The sequence below is a fragment of the Aulonocara stuartgranti genome (assembly GCF_965226115.1).
Source record: "Aulonocara stuartgranti genome assembly, chromosome: 22".
NCBI classification, from domain to species: domain Eukaryota; kingdom Metazoa; phylum Chordata; class Actinopteri; order Cichliformes; family Cichlidae; genus Aulonocara; species Aulonocara stuartgranti.
In genome coordinates, this window is record NC_138957.1 from 14,440,421 (window position 1) to 14,455,017 (window position 14,597).

Below are 14,597 nucleotides of genomic sequence, written 5' to 3' on the forward strand. Positions count from 1 at the left end.
AACTTCTAACTCCGTTAAATGTCATAAATTCTGTTTTCATGGATGCCTGGATGTTAAACTCAATTGTTACACCTGGTAGAGCAGAACGGTGATCATTTTATTAAAGATGAAAGACTTTAGACAGTTTTTCAACTCACAGTAATGCCATAGTGATCATTTGATATATGGACCTGCAGCGGAGTTTAGACCCAGACACGGCTAGTGACGTCAGACTGAACAACCGGATAATCCTGTGTCTCTCTGTGCTGCGTGTGTAAATAGATGCACCTGTTTTGGCGGGAAAAAGTGCACAGGCTCTCTGATTGGTGGATTCAAATTCAGCAGCTCCCAGGCTGACTGAGCTAGAAACTTACTTCTCTCTCCCTGTGTGTGTGTGTGTGTGTGTGTGTGTGTGTGTGTGTGTGTGTGTGTGTGTGTGTGTGAGAGAGAGAGAGAGAGAGAGAGAGAGAGAGAGAGAGAGAGAGAGAGAGAAGGCCTTTTAATGGGATGATCTCATTCTAAGATTCAAATTCAATATATTTAGACTGGTTGACTGAATTGGATCTTGTGTGTGTGTCTCTCTGTGCATGTGTGTTTCCTTATGTGTACATATTTCTGATTGTGTGGCTGTTATATATTTTTTTGCTGATTTTTTTCATTTAACAAGTATATTTGAGGGACCCTCAGCATGTTCAGCATTTCTTCAGCTGTCCATTTTGCTTTTCCAATTTTTCTGTTTAACTTATTACTATTGTGCTAAATCATACTATTTCTGCTATTTTATAAGATTTGTGCTTAATATACTATTTCTGCTTTTAATAGGATTTGTGCTTAATATAGTATTTCTGCTTTTTATAGGATTTGTGCTTAATATAGTATTTCTGCTTTTTATAGGATTTGTGCTTAATATAGTATTTCTGCTAAATGTAGTATTTATGCTTAATCATACTATTTCTATATATTTCTGCCAGGCAGCCAATCCTCTGTGCGGACTCAGACACATATCACATATCAGGGCCTGCACGGCTTCCCAGCCAGCCAATCATGTCTGAGGTCTTCCGTTTCCTCTCTCGTCATATCTCAGCGACGGTTGTACAAAGAGCAATGAAAATCGCAGTCAAAGTACACCAAAGTCCGCTGATTCACCCAGTACAAGAATTATGCCTCTAGTCCACCTAGTTTTTGAGTTACACAACGTTTTGTAACTCCAAAAAACGGCGTTTTTCGCCTCTCACCGGGATCTAATTCTGACTGCTCATCACCCTGTTTTTCAAAACGGCTCCTCTCTTTCCCAGTGGCGCAGTTGGTAATGACACGGGTCTGCAAGCCAAAGATCGTGGGTTCGATTCCACCTTGGTCAACATGTTTTTTTCCCTACAAATTAATACACTGTCACAGACCAGTAATTCATATTCATCATTTATTACAATTCTGCAAACTTTTATGATTTTACCAGCTTTTCTAATATGGACCTCACATTCTTAACACTCCATGGCACAAATACTCTTCCCTTTAGGCTCTGTGTGTGTGTATCAATATTTCTCCCATTTTAAAGTATTACTCCTCCATAATTGTATTTCTGTTAAATCAAAGTACTTTTACTACATCTTAGTACTTCTGCTCAATCATAGTATTTCTGCTAAATCATTGTTATTATGCTATATTGTAGTATTTCTGCTCAATCATACTATTTCTACTATATTATATTTTTCTTTCTAAATATAGCATTTCTGCTATATAATTGTATTTCTGCTATGTTATAATATTTTGCTAAACCAGAGTATTTGTGCTGTATCATAGTATTTCTGCCAAATTATAATATTTGTGCTAAAACAGTCTTAATTTAAAATTACAATATTCATAGTTCATCACAGTGTCTCTGGTAAATCACAGTATTTCTGCTATGTTGTACTATTTTTCTAAATCATAGTGTTTCTGTAATGCTTAAGTATTTTTGTCTAAATATATTCTTTCTGTTATCTTATACTATTTCTCCTAAATTCTTGTATTTTTGAGAAGTTATCATGTTTCTGGTAAGTTACAATATTTCTGCTAAGTTCTGCTATGCTATTGTATTTCTGCCAAGTATTATGTTTCCTCTAAGATATTGCAGTTCTGCTAAGTTATTCCATTTTAGCAAAGTTCCTTTGCTTCTGCAAAGTTTTTACAATTTCTGCAACTTTTCAGCTTTTTCAGCTACTTTTTGCATACAGCTTCAGCTTTAAAGCATCCACACTGCATTTTCGCAGGAAATGCTAATTTTTCTAGTTTACAAATAAATTCTTTACAAATCCTACCATGTGAATTCATGGATTTTTTTTTCACATTCTGTCTCTCACAGTTGAAGTGTACCTCTGGTGCAAATTACTGACCTCTGTCATCATTTTAAGTGGGGGAACTTGCACAATCGGTGGCTGACTAAATACTTTTTTGCCCCACTGTATATGCTACCATGTACTTACCTAGTGAAACTTGACTGAGTAGCAGTGCGTCACTTCCACTTTGCACAAATCTCAGCACAATCTAGATACAGTTTCACTGCATGGAAGGGGAAAAAGTAGCCGCATCTAAAACAGCTGTCAACCACAGTGGTTATATTGAAATAGGAAAAAAAAACATCACAAGAAAAAAAAATCCCTACCTGGAAAAAATGTATACATCAATAAATAAAAGGCACTGTTCTGTGCCATGCAGTTCAGAATCTTTCTTTCCAAATAAACCAATGACATAAAAGTAATGACAGTGCAGTGATATAAACCTTTTACAGTGCAGCTGTATGTCAGCTCATTTTTGGCATTAAGTTTCACCAATTAGTAATGCTATGCTGGAATCACACCACATGGCAGTGACTGTCTCCTAAGGTAGCCTATGTAGTAATATGATAAAACACAGAGTTTAGTTTTATTCAGTGTTGCCATGTTGCTAGCTATATATGACAAAACTAGCGGATCCTGTGAATGTGTAAATAAAGGTATACATTTTGTGGGGACCCTGCAGTTCTGGATTAGTTGCTTAGGATGGAGTATGGTACTCCAGCACTGGAAAAAAAAATAGCTTCCTCTGTAAGTCCTATCCTTGTTTCTGGACATTGCCAATACTGTAATATCATCCTAAACGAACAACAAGACAAAAGGTGAACAAGAGTGCTTGTTTCAGAAGCTGTAGCCAAGACATCCGGGAGGAGGGGGGCTCACCATGTTTTTGCTGCATCGCTATTTTTGTTTGCCCTGGCTATATTAAACTTTCAGGACTTGCTGCAAAAACACGCTAATCTCCGAGCGCCGTCAGGAACACGTACGTCTGGCTCTGTGGTTTCTGCTGGACGCGGCCTGTGTCGAGTTGAAATTTGTCATATCTTCCTCCCGCCGATGTCTGTCCCCGCTTAAAGTTTTTTTACTGTTATTTGTCAACAGTCTCTCCTTAGGTCACCAGTGACACACCAAGCACTGCAACTTAATTACCCACAAACCTTTGGGAGAAATAACCAAGAAGTCCCTCTTATCACTGTGACTCTTCTGCCAGAGGTAATGTGAAAACTCCTTCCGTGCTTTTACTCTGTCACCATGCATTTCATCCTTGGGGCTAGCTTTTCTTCCTCATCTGACCTCTCTCTCATCCCTCTCCCTCCCTTGAGAAAGTTTCACTTGGTGGCCTTTCTCCGGGGTGACTGATGGCTCCTCTATGGGCAGACTCATCCAGACTTAATTACCCACAAGCCCCTCAGAGGGCAAATGCAGAGTGACCGGGGCATGCGCACTATGTCATCCCCTCTCCCCCTCTTGCTCCTTTAGTCCAGCATCGCTGAGTGGATTGTTAAAGCCCATCCACTGTGTCCTTTTTTTCACTATGTTACATAATAAAACCGCATTTGTTTTTTGGGCGGGTGTGGATGTGGGGGGTTCTTCCTTGGAAGAGGATGCGATTAGCATAAGAATTACCCCCACCCCCACCCCAGTTATTCCAGTTTAACCAGACTTCAAACCAGCAGAAATGTTCTTGTTAAATTTTCAGACAGACCAGCGGGGCCTCTGATTGGTCACAGTTAAGCTTCAGTGCTGCTGGCTAACAAAGTTTGTCATGCCCAAACACCCAAAGTGGTATTGTGAAAAAAACAAAACCCCAAACACGGGATTGTACACTCCAAATCAAGACAGAGGCTACTTGTATTCCTCCGCAAATGCCCTTGATGCAGCTCACACCCACACACAACACACCGGGATCGATTTGAAAATTTATTTTCATATAAAAAAGACACTATGAAAACATTAGAGGACTACTTTGTACAATCTTATGTATAAAAAGAACAAAAATGGAGAAAGGGATGAGTTTTCAGTAATAAACCAGGAATGTTGGATGGTTGTAGCAGTCGGGTTAACACTGAAGCATCAGGGTGGAGGGCGAAGGTGAACATGGGGTGGGGGGGGTTAAGTTGGCTTGAACATGGAGTTGAGTTGCAAATTTTCTCTCCTTAGCTTTGTACTTGTTTGTGTGGGTTGATTCTTGTAAGACTGACAGGAAGAAAAATTGAGATGGCATTCTGACCGGCATCTTCTCGTGGTTAAATATGCATCGCAGAAGAGGAAAACGTTGAAGATTCGAAATGTTAAGACCCAAGATGAATATCTCAATCAGACAGGCAGCGTCTCACTTACCGTTTACTCCGAGAAGAAAACTTAAAAGCCATTCATCACCGCGCCTGAAGCTGTTCACGCCGCAATAAACAAATCGGGGAGGGGGGCTGTATCAAAACGTCACATTGTGTGAAAATCAAACCTGACTATTGTTGTGGGTTTCTGATGGGAAGGGGGGGGGGGTCTACAAATGATTGGTTTCTCATGGACTCACATGGGGGCCTGGCAGACAGTCGCTTTGTTCTGTTGGACACACTGTGCAGTAGATCTGGAAAAGCAGAGCCTCCTCACAGAAGGTCAGGTGAATGTGACCTTAGCTCGGCAACTTGGGATCAAACCTATCTCGCTCCTCTGAGAGAGGGCGAGCTGTAGGTTTGCTTATCGGCTGATTAACTTGAAAGGTTAGGAGGGCCGCGCTCTTGTCTCACCATCTGCGCTGTGCTGCTCTACTACCACATTAGGGATCTTTAAACAGATGGTTTGAGGGCTGCATTGGAAAATGTCAGGACAAATCGCCATCCCCGGATAATTACTGTTTTTGAGCGCTCCCCTTCCTCGGCATCTCTGCCTGCCTCTGGCTTTTTTTCTTTTTTGCTGTGTATATTTAGAACTTTCCTCCTCGGCTACCATTTTTCTTCGTTTCTTCACCCATAAGCTGTCTCTATTTTTTTTTCTATCCACACTGTTAGATTAATGGCAGCTGCTTTGAACATAGACAGAAAAGTTATGGAGCTATCATTTGAATTCATCCTGCACTCTCTGACACTTTCTCTCTGCTGGTGTGTGGAGGACTGATGTGCTAATGTAGCAGCAGCAGAAAACTGGTCGTCCTTTTGTAACCGCTGAAGTACGGAGGTAGAATGTCAAGCAGAAAACATCACCATCGGCTCCTCTTCAGTCTGACACCTTGTAGCCTTATAACCTGTGATTCCCTCCCCGTCTTTCTGCGAGCGGGGAATTACATATCTCTGCTCTGCTGCTAGACTTCATGCCTTCTAGGAGCACGACACTGAGTGGGCAGAGTGAGCAACAGAGGAGCGGTGCTGTAAGCAAAGAAAGGCATGTTTGTAGAGCTCGTGATGAAGTCCTCGGATCGTGTGATGTCTCATTACTGGATTCAAAATCCTCCTCAGGTCATTTGAAGCTAACAGAGGTTTTTTGACTGGGGGAAACTGATCAATTCTTCACTCTAAAGCAGCACATTTCTCAGGATCTCAAAAGCATTCCTTGTAGGCAGAAGTGCCTGAGATATTCTTCTTTTCTGGCTTTACTACGACTGGTGATGGTTGAAATGGAGTCAGATATTTAAGTCTTATACTACTCTTTTCTTTAAGCAGCAGAGGGGAAAAGAAGGAGATGCATGAATCTGCATGAGTCGCATCCTTTTTGTTCCCTCTATTGGGGGCAGTGGGCGGGGGATCTCACGTGGTGCACATTATGTCAGAAAGCAAGATCACATTTATGTGCTGTGTAACTGTTTACAGGAAATAAAACAAATAGATATATAATAAGAATGAAAAAGCATCACAAGCACAAACCCAACCAAATTCTCCAAATGAATCGATTCTTTTTTCATCAATGGGACCATAGAACACAACTCGGTTGGTAGTTATTTGTTTCAGTCGTGTTATTTTTCCTGTAGGGGAGGACATTTGTTTTTTATTTTGGGGAACCAAACCATAAAAAAACATACCGAGTGAAGGAATGTGATGTTAACACAAAGAGTGCGATAGGAACGGGTGAATAAAAGTGTTGAAATGAAACCTGAAAAACAGAAGAGAGGATGGCACATATCATTGAGAGGCTCTGTCCCCACCCTCCGCCCCCACCCGCCCCCACATTCCCTGTCCGTTCAAATAAGAAAAAAAGAAAAGAAAAAAGGAATAGATAAAGACTGACCAATTTGATTCTCAAGGGGGAAAGCAAATTGAGAACAGGGTGCCTTGGAAGGGAGGAGGAGGAGGGGAGGCTACCCAAGTGTGAGAAACCTCAGTGAGATCTTTTCCCCTTGCTATAAAACAAATATCTCCCACCCCCACCTCAAAGTCATGAAACAATTGAAAGAGGTTATCTTTTTTTATCTTCTCCAGAATAAAATCAAGACAATTTCTCGGAAATAAGTTTCTCATAGTTTTTTTTTCTTTTTTCTTTTAAAGTTCATTTAAAAATCTTCTCTTTTTTAATCAGTCACAGACATGTCAAGCCCCTGTTCTTTCTTTTCAATAGTCTTTGCGAAAATATAGAGTAGAACAGTCTTCTTTCCATGTCTGTCCGCTGCAGCAGTAAACATACACTATGGGATCCGACAGAGCACATCGCAGGAGATGGGGAGGCGGGGAGTAGTAGAGAGTGTGTGTGATCCTTGCAGAGAACTCGTGTACCTATGTATAGCTTTTCAGTAGTCCGGTGTCTCTGTGTGCATCTGCACCTCGGCACGAGAGAGCGTGTCTGTTTCAGTGGGTGTCTTCACACGTCTGCGTGTCTTCACACTTCAGTCTGGAAGTCTCCCTCGGATGAGTCGGGGGTGTTAGCCGAGGACGAGTCCCAGTTTTTATTGTGCAGTTCCATCCGGTCCTTCTGCTCCCCGGGCACGATGGACAGCTCGGGGGTCATGGTCTTGAAGCTGTCCCAGGAGCTTTGGTCCTCTGGGGTTGACTTGTCCTAATAGAGAAGAAGGACAAAGAGAGGGGGCAGGAGGACGACCATGTTAGGAAAATTCTGAAAACGCTTTCATGCCGTCTGATGGAGAATTACATTTTACAAGATAATATTATCCCCGTATCTTTTCCTAATTACAGGCTACAACTAGCACTCATCTGCTTAGTTTAGTGTAAATAAAGAAAAGAGGAAAAGGAGGTTGATGACCAATGAGTGATAAGCAACATGCTTATCACTCATAAAAAGGTCTACCGAGTGTAATTTGTGCAAAAACTGAAGTGTAAATGTAATTTCACGAGAGAGATGTTTTAGCAGAGCACACGCACCACCCTAGGAAGTTCGGTTTCATTTAACGACCAGAGCAATAACCGCGTTTCACGAGATATCAGAAGTGCAATATTTTTCAGCCTGTGTACCCGCTGTATCTGTGGGTAACACAGTCGTCATGTAAAATAAATGATCGCCACCAGCACAAGGGAGCGCTGACGTTTGGTTTTACCGGCAAATAAAATGATTTCGATAATTAGACTGAACTGTTGAGTTGTTTACCGTCCGTGTGATCTTGTAACCGCTCTCGTTCCTTGCCAAGTTGGACTTGTAGCGATTACTCTTGGCCAGTACCAATCACTGATGGATGTAATCTCACTGCTTGTTTCATTTATTTTCTCTCTTTTTTTTTTTGATATATGTGTATATCAACACGATAACAGCTTCTGGGGCTTCCTGGTGACAGGATTTACATTTTTCGTACTTTTTTTCCTAAACTAACAAGCTCATGCCTTCTGCTTCTGGGTCTGTGATGCTCTGTTTTTCTCTCGCTGCCAATTATAGCATATTGGCTTATCTGTACATCCAATGTCTGAATTTGGATTTATGATTGTGGGACTGAGATCTGAGCTCATAAATCTGGCTCTGATATTACATCACTGACCTTCAACAGCTTCTCCCCCTGCCTTCATCTAGTCTTCATTCAGACTTCAAAGTAAAAAATACAGCAACAGGGATATATGATGAGTTTGCCAGTACAATGTTAGATACACTCACCAGCCACTTTGTCAAGTACACCTGTTCAACTGCTCATGAACACAAATATCAAACCACACAATCACATGGCAGCTATTCAGCAATCCGAGACCATGTCTGCATGCCTAAATGCTATTAAGATTTTTCTGCAAAAAAATACTCTGGATTTACAGAAAACATTCCAAAAAAGAGAAAATATCCAGGAGCAAAAATGCCTTGTTGATACCAGAGGACACAGGAGAATGGTGAGGATCCTTTGAGTTGATAGGAAGGCAACAGTAACTCTCATAACTGCCCGTTACAAATGTGCAAAAGAGCCTTGCTGAATGCACATTATGTTGTGCACCTTGATACAGACGGGGATAAAGCAGCAGAAGCTCACTCCTGTTAGCTAACATCAGGAAACTGAGGCTACAATTTGCATGTAATCACTAAAATTGGACAACAGAAGATAGGAAAATCATTGCCAAGTCTGAATTGTTTCTTTGTCAATTTCTGCTTCTGATATTTGGACGGTCGGGTCAGAATTTGGTGTAAACAGCATGAATCCATACTGCCCTGTATCATCTCACTGATTGTGGTGTAATATTGGAGGGGATATTTTGCATCACTGAAACATCACAGTATATTTGAGTATAGTTGCTGACCGTGTCAGTCCCTTTATGAACACAGTGTACTCATCTTCTGATGGCTGCATCCAGCAGGATAACGCACCAGGTCACAAAGCTCAGATCATCTCAAACTGGCTTCTTCAACATGACAGTGAGTTCATTGTAGTCACTGGCCTCCACAGTCAGCAGATCTCAATCAATTAGAGCATCTTTGGGATGTGGTTGAACAGTAGATTCACATCATTGGTGTGTGCCTGACAGAGCAGATCTGCAGCAACTGTGTGATGCTATCATGTCAACATGGACCAAAATCTCTGAGGAATGTTTCCAGCACCTTGTTGAATCTATGCTATGAAGAATTAAGGCAGTCCAGTCGGCAACACAGTATGTGCAAGGTGTACCTAATAAAGTGTCTGGTGAGCATAATTAAATCAAAGAAATACGAATAATAGGAATACGAAAATCGGGAAAATGTTTCCAAAAAATCCTGTAAAAACAATTCAATGGGAACATTTTATTTAGCCTGCAGGGAGTTTTGGAGACGGATACACCGCAACATTCAACAAATCAACAAATTTCTTAGCACTGCACTTACAGGGTTGTAACAGTGCACTAAATTAGCATTTCCATATGAACCTTGATTTCCAAGTTTTGAGATATAGATATAGATATATATATATATATATATATAGATATATAGATATATATATATATATAGATATAGATATATATATATATATATATATATATATATATATATATATATATATATATATATATATAGATAGATAGATAGATAGATAGATAGATAGATATATATAGATATATATAGATATATATATAGTCCATTTCAAGTCTCACTGTAAAGGTTCTTGCACTGATTGTTGCATATTACCATCAACAGAAGACAGTGACATTTACTCTCAAGTGAAGATTAAGGAACGTGGACAAGATTTCAGTAGTTACCTATCAAAAATGCTACCTCTGCTACCTCTGACGTGTGCCATTTGCAGAAATGGCACACATCTTCTGTCTCCTAACTCTCTAAACCAGAAATAAACTCACAAAAAGCATGAAAGCTTTTAAGCACGGGGTCTGTGATGGAAGCGTGCGGCCTGCAGATGAGCCCGCCATGCATGTAAAATACATGTCGGGGGATTAGCCAAAAAATGGAATTAGAGGAGGTGGCATTATTCATCAGATAAGGGCCATTATTCAAATTGGACTCGTTATCTCCCAGCAATCTCACACAGTGATTTCACAGACACAAACGGGGAAAGACACCAGGGATCGCTGGAACAAATGACTCTTGGTGGAGCAAAAACATACAAAGACAAAAGAACAAGGTGGACCACTTGTGATGCTTTCCAGACACAATGAATCCAGCTGCTTTGTTCTTACTGAGCTGGAAATTCATCTTCTAAAATAATCATTCAGAAGATGAATATTTAAAGTATTTTCACTGGTCATCTTGAGAGTAGATGCCCGTCTGGACATATAATTAAGAAGAGAGAGAGCTCTACCGTTTCTGTTCTTCATCACCACCTCCCAGTAGCTCTCTTGCAGCTTTCACTTTTTTGTTTTGTTTTCCACAATCTTACCTTTGCTTTATTTCAGAAACTCCTCTGAAGTACTCACATATAACTCATTTTGAGTTATTCACACCCTCAGTCCCTGTCTGTCTCCACACACACACACACACACACACACACACGACTCATTGATCTGCAGTTGCACAGCACTCCCCCCCCCCACACCCCCTCGCAGTGTGTGTTGATCGTTGCTGAGGCGCTAGGGGGCAATATCTGCCTGATTATCATTCTCCCTGCGTCACAGCTTGACAGTTGGTAAAATGAATACAAAAGGCATAATCTAGGAGCCAATTTGCATGCTAAATGCTGGCGAAGGAACATTTTGTAATGCAGGACTGTGGGTAAAGCTGCAGTTAAGCCCAACTTTATCCCTGGGAGACTAGGTTAACGCGATTGTGCTGCTACTGCGTGTCTACCCCTTCCCGTTCACCATCTCTGCCTGACTCCGTTCCCTCCTTGCCCTCGAGCCCCATCTCATCCCTCTCTCTTTGCCAGAAACCCCCTCTACTTACACTCGATGAGTTCTTTTCACCGCCGGCAGACAAAATGCTCCATCGCTTTTCCCTCTGTGGTGATGAAATGGGAGGGAGAAGACAAGGACAGGGTGAGAGGGAGAGAGAGAGAGGAGGACAGAGGAGGAGGGAGTGGGGTGAGGGGGAGGTGGGGGGTGAGGATCACAGTCACTGACAACTCTGCCCTGAAACAACAGCATTGTTCCCACACCTTCATCAGGTGAGCAGGCAGTTGTTGCTTTGAGCTTACACCTTACCCCTCGTTTCTCCCTGTCTCCATCTCTCTCACCAGCTCTCACGAAAAAAAAAAAATATATATATATATATAACACACTCACACACACACATCATGCACACATGGACAGAAACAGTGCAGACAGTGATCAATGTCAGCATGGTTACAGTTGAAATGTGTTGGAACAGCCTATATTTTCAATATCCTGATCCGTCAGTGCTTAGAGGTGAACTGTGAATGCGAGGACAGAGTGAAAGAAAAGACTCTACATGCTACACAGCTGACAGTAACTAACAGTAACTACGACTACTATATAAGGGATGCGAGTATGAGTATAATCTCATTCTTGAAGCCCTCCTGCACAGTGCTGGAGGGCTTTGAAGCTCATGTTTTTGGAATGATGTTGAAAGAAGATAACTAATCTGGTTATTAGTGCAAGGAAATGCTATCTTCGCTATCTGCATTATTGATTTTACACTGTAGGTGTTAACATAGCACATAAAAAAAGTTCAAGCTGGGCTATAAAGTGGACGCTGCTGACTCTGAAGGTTCTGCCTTTGGCTCAAATACATAAACCGTGTTTCCCCGGCTGTAACGTTGCAATGTTATCCTTCTTTTTTTTTTAGTCCAAAGGCGTCTGGCATTGGAGTTCTCTTGGTTATTGTGCTGACAGATCAGCAGCTTCATACAACTATGTGTTTATGCCACGGTGAGCTTGAGGTGGGGACTCATTATTTGGACTCTAACTCCCATCCCGCCTCAGGAACGGCCCCAGATTGATTCCCAGCAGCAGTTAATATCGAACATATTGACTCAAGCTTTTCTTTTTTATCCTACATAGTTTTAAGTTTCTGCAAAAAGTTTGCAAAACACCCAATTCTATGTTCGTATTTATTCTTTTCTTTCTCTATAAAATAGTGAATTGCACAGCTTTCTTTCAGGGAGAGCTTCGCAGAGTTTGTGTGGGTGTTTGGAAGTGTGTCTTGATGTGTGTGACTAGATAAAAAGATGCAAAAATGGTGCTGCTTTGTTAGATTAAAGAGTCTTCCCCTTTAATGTCAAAAAACCACTGTTCAGGAGTCAGATTTACTGTTTCTTTCTTCGATCATGTCAATATAAGCTGTGAGCAAAATCTTGTCTTGGGCATGTCCACACTTTTTCTAGCTGTTTTCAGATCACTCCCAGGAAGTCCCATTATAATCATATTGAACTGTGATGCTGTTACAGCCCCTTATTTCCTGGATGTGACAGACTGTGATCGCACCATGGATCTCCATATTCGCGCATAGAGCAAACAAATCCTATTTTAAACCACCCACAATTCTTATGGAGGATGATCACTGGTTATAACAGCTGGTTCTCCAGCAACAACAGCTTTCATGTCTTGATGCACGCTCAATCATCCAGGTACGGAAATAGCGCAAAGTGGATTCTGTTGCAGCGTTTTCAGTGGGAGAAACTGAAAACTGAACTACCTTTGACATGAAGCCAACATTACAGAGACACAAGGGCAACTGGTCATAACGAGACTTCCGGGGAGTGCCCTAAAAACAGCAATCATGCTGAAAGTGGTCCAAAGTGCACAAGAAGACTTTGATATACCTTATTTATATGCGTCAAAAGCCACTAGAAAAGCCAAGCATATTAGGGTTTAGGCAATAGGTTAAACTTAATGGACCATTTCTGAAGGCTGAATTTATGGCTCATTTTTCTTACATGCTTCAGTCATGATAATGAGTACCTTCATATTTCTGCCTTTCATCAATCAAAATGGCAATTTGCGATTAAACAACTACCCTTTAAAAGCCGAGTTTATGCACAATCAGTGCTCACAACTGTACCAAACAATACAGGTTTACATACCTTCGCAATTTAGCACACAAAAGCAACTCACCTGCAGCGCTCCACTGCTGTTTAATGAGGAATCATGGGGGTCCTGAAATGTACTTTCCATTATATTTTTGCAGATACAGCAGGGGAAAATTGAACTCATGTTGCTACTAGCACTGCAATACCCCAAATACACCTTCTAACGCTGGGTAAAGAGGTTGGAGCCAGAAAGCAGAAAATTTTGCCCTGCACTTAAAAGTTTCAGGCAAGCTATGAGGTAGAAAACGCTACAAGCTGCAAGCACAACAAAGCAAAGTGAAGAGAACACGTAGGGAGTCAGTGGGAGGGTACGCACTCAAACAACGCTACAGCACAAACATCTAAGGCCATCTCTAGAAGCCTCTGCTACAATGTTGGTGGATGAGGCCCACTCTCTGCCACTCAGAACTCCCCTCATTTGGACTGTGGAATTGGAAATCGTGTCTGAGTGTGGGTGAGCAATGTGGCAGGCTGTCTCTGGGAGATGACAGGTGGGTTGTGGGTAAGTGGGTTAACTTTACCTTTGTTGACTTGGATGCCCATGGTTCTGCTGACTGTCTGGCTACATTCAAACTGGGACATGACAACAAGCATGCAACACAAAGCCCAGTCAGCAAACAAAGGACATAAAACAGGAAGAAAAAAAAAAAAAAGAGAAATCAATAAAATGTTGTAGTAAGGCAAAGAAAAGACACTGAGAATTAGGTTCTTGACATGTGTGAATACATAAATAAACTCAAACTGTGACTGGACATGAAGAGAACTGAAATCACAGTTAAACAAGAACAAAATGAAAGTAACATCAAACAATGCAGGAGCAGATTGAGTGGATGCCAGAATACAACGGTCATTTGCATCTATCAGTGGGCTTCAGGGTCACTGAACCGGACCTTGCCTGTTTCAACATTTCTGTGTGTTTATTTCATTATATCATCAAGGTAATGACTGAATCTAGATTGCCTATTCACCACTGGCATAATATATTAGGTGTTAGGGTTGGGAGGGGGCAAAAATTGTCCATGCATAGCAGTCCTTAGCACCGTTTACCCCCTTAGCTGGGAAAGAATCTGTGTCACAAGTAATAAGGCCCTTCAAAGGAGCCAAATTTGGAGAATGTAGGGTAAATAAATTCCATTAGTGTAACACATTGCAAACAAACGAGCAATCAGACACACAGGCTTGGTTTGCTGCTGCTGTCTGGGCCTCTGCAATCCAAGGCCACTGCTTCTATAGAGAAAACAGTTCCAGCATGTGATTTGGACCTTTTCACCTCCCTTTAATTGGCCCAAGGACACTAAATGAGCTAAATTAGTATTGTGCCTGTTGGTGCACGAAGCCAGTGTAAGGCTTGTTCCGCCTGGACTACCCGTCCCCTCATTAGGAGCCACTGATAGAGCCAGTGTGCTAACGCTATACTTCGCCAAGTGTTCAGTTTTCATGGGCAATTTGTGTGGAAGGATGAAAACAGCTGATGAATTTATACTCGG

At 41.5% G+C, this 14,597-nt stretch overlaps 1 protein-coding gene across 22 annotated transcripts in view; it reads right to left on the minus strand.

Annotated features, from left to right (window-relative positions):
- Positions 1-6,437: 6,437 nt before the first annotated feature.
- Positions 6,438-14,597, minus strand: part of adgrb2 (adhesion G protein-coupled receptor B2) — a 258,133-nt gene continuing 249,973 nt past the window's right edge. For 8 of the 22 annotated variants that reach the window (XM_082522234.1, XM_082522247.1, XM_082522243.1 and 5 more), the window contains 2 exons: positions 11,007-11,060; positions 6,438-7,271 (listed from right to left, as the gene is read on the minus strand). In XM_082522234.1, coding sequence (XP_082378360.1) covers positions 7,095-7,271; positions 11,007-11,060 — 231 coding nt within the window. In that variant the 3' untranslated portion in view covers positions 6,438-7,094. Of the gene's footprint in view, positions 7,272-11,005; positions 11,061-11,323; positions 13,178-13,631; positions 13,684-14,597 lie in introns of those variants that run through there. The other 14 variants (XM_082522244.1, XM_082522236.1, XM_082522235.1 and 11 more) reach the window with 6 other exon arrangements.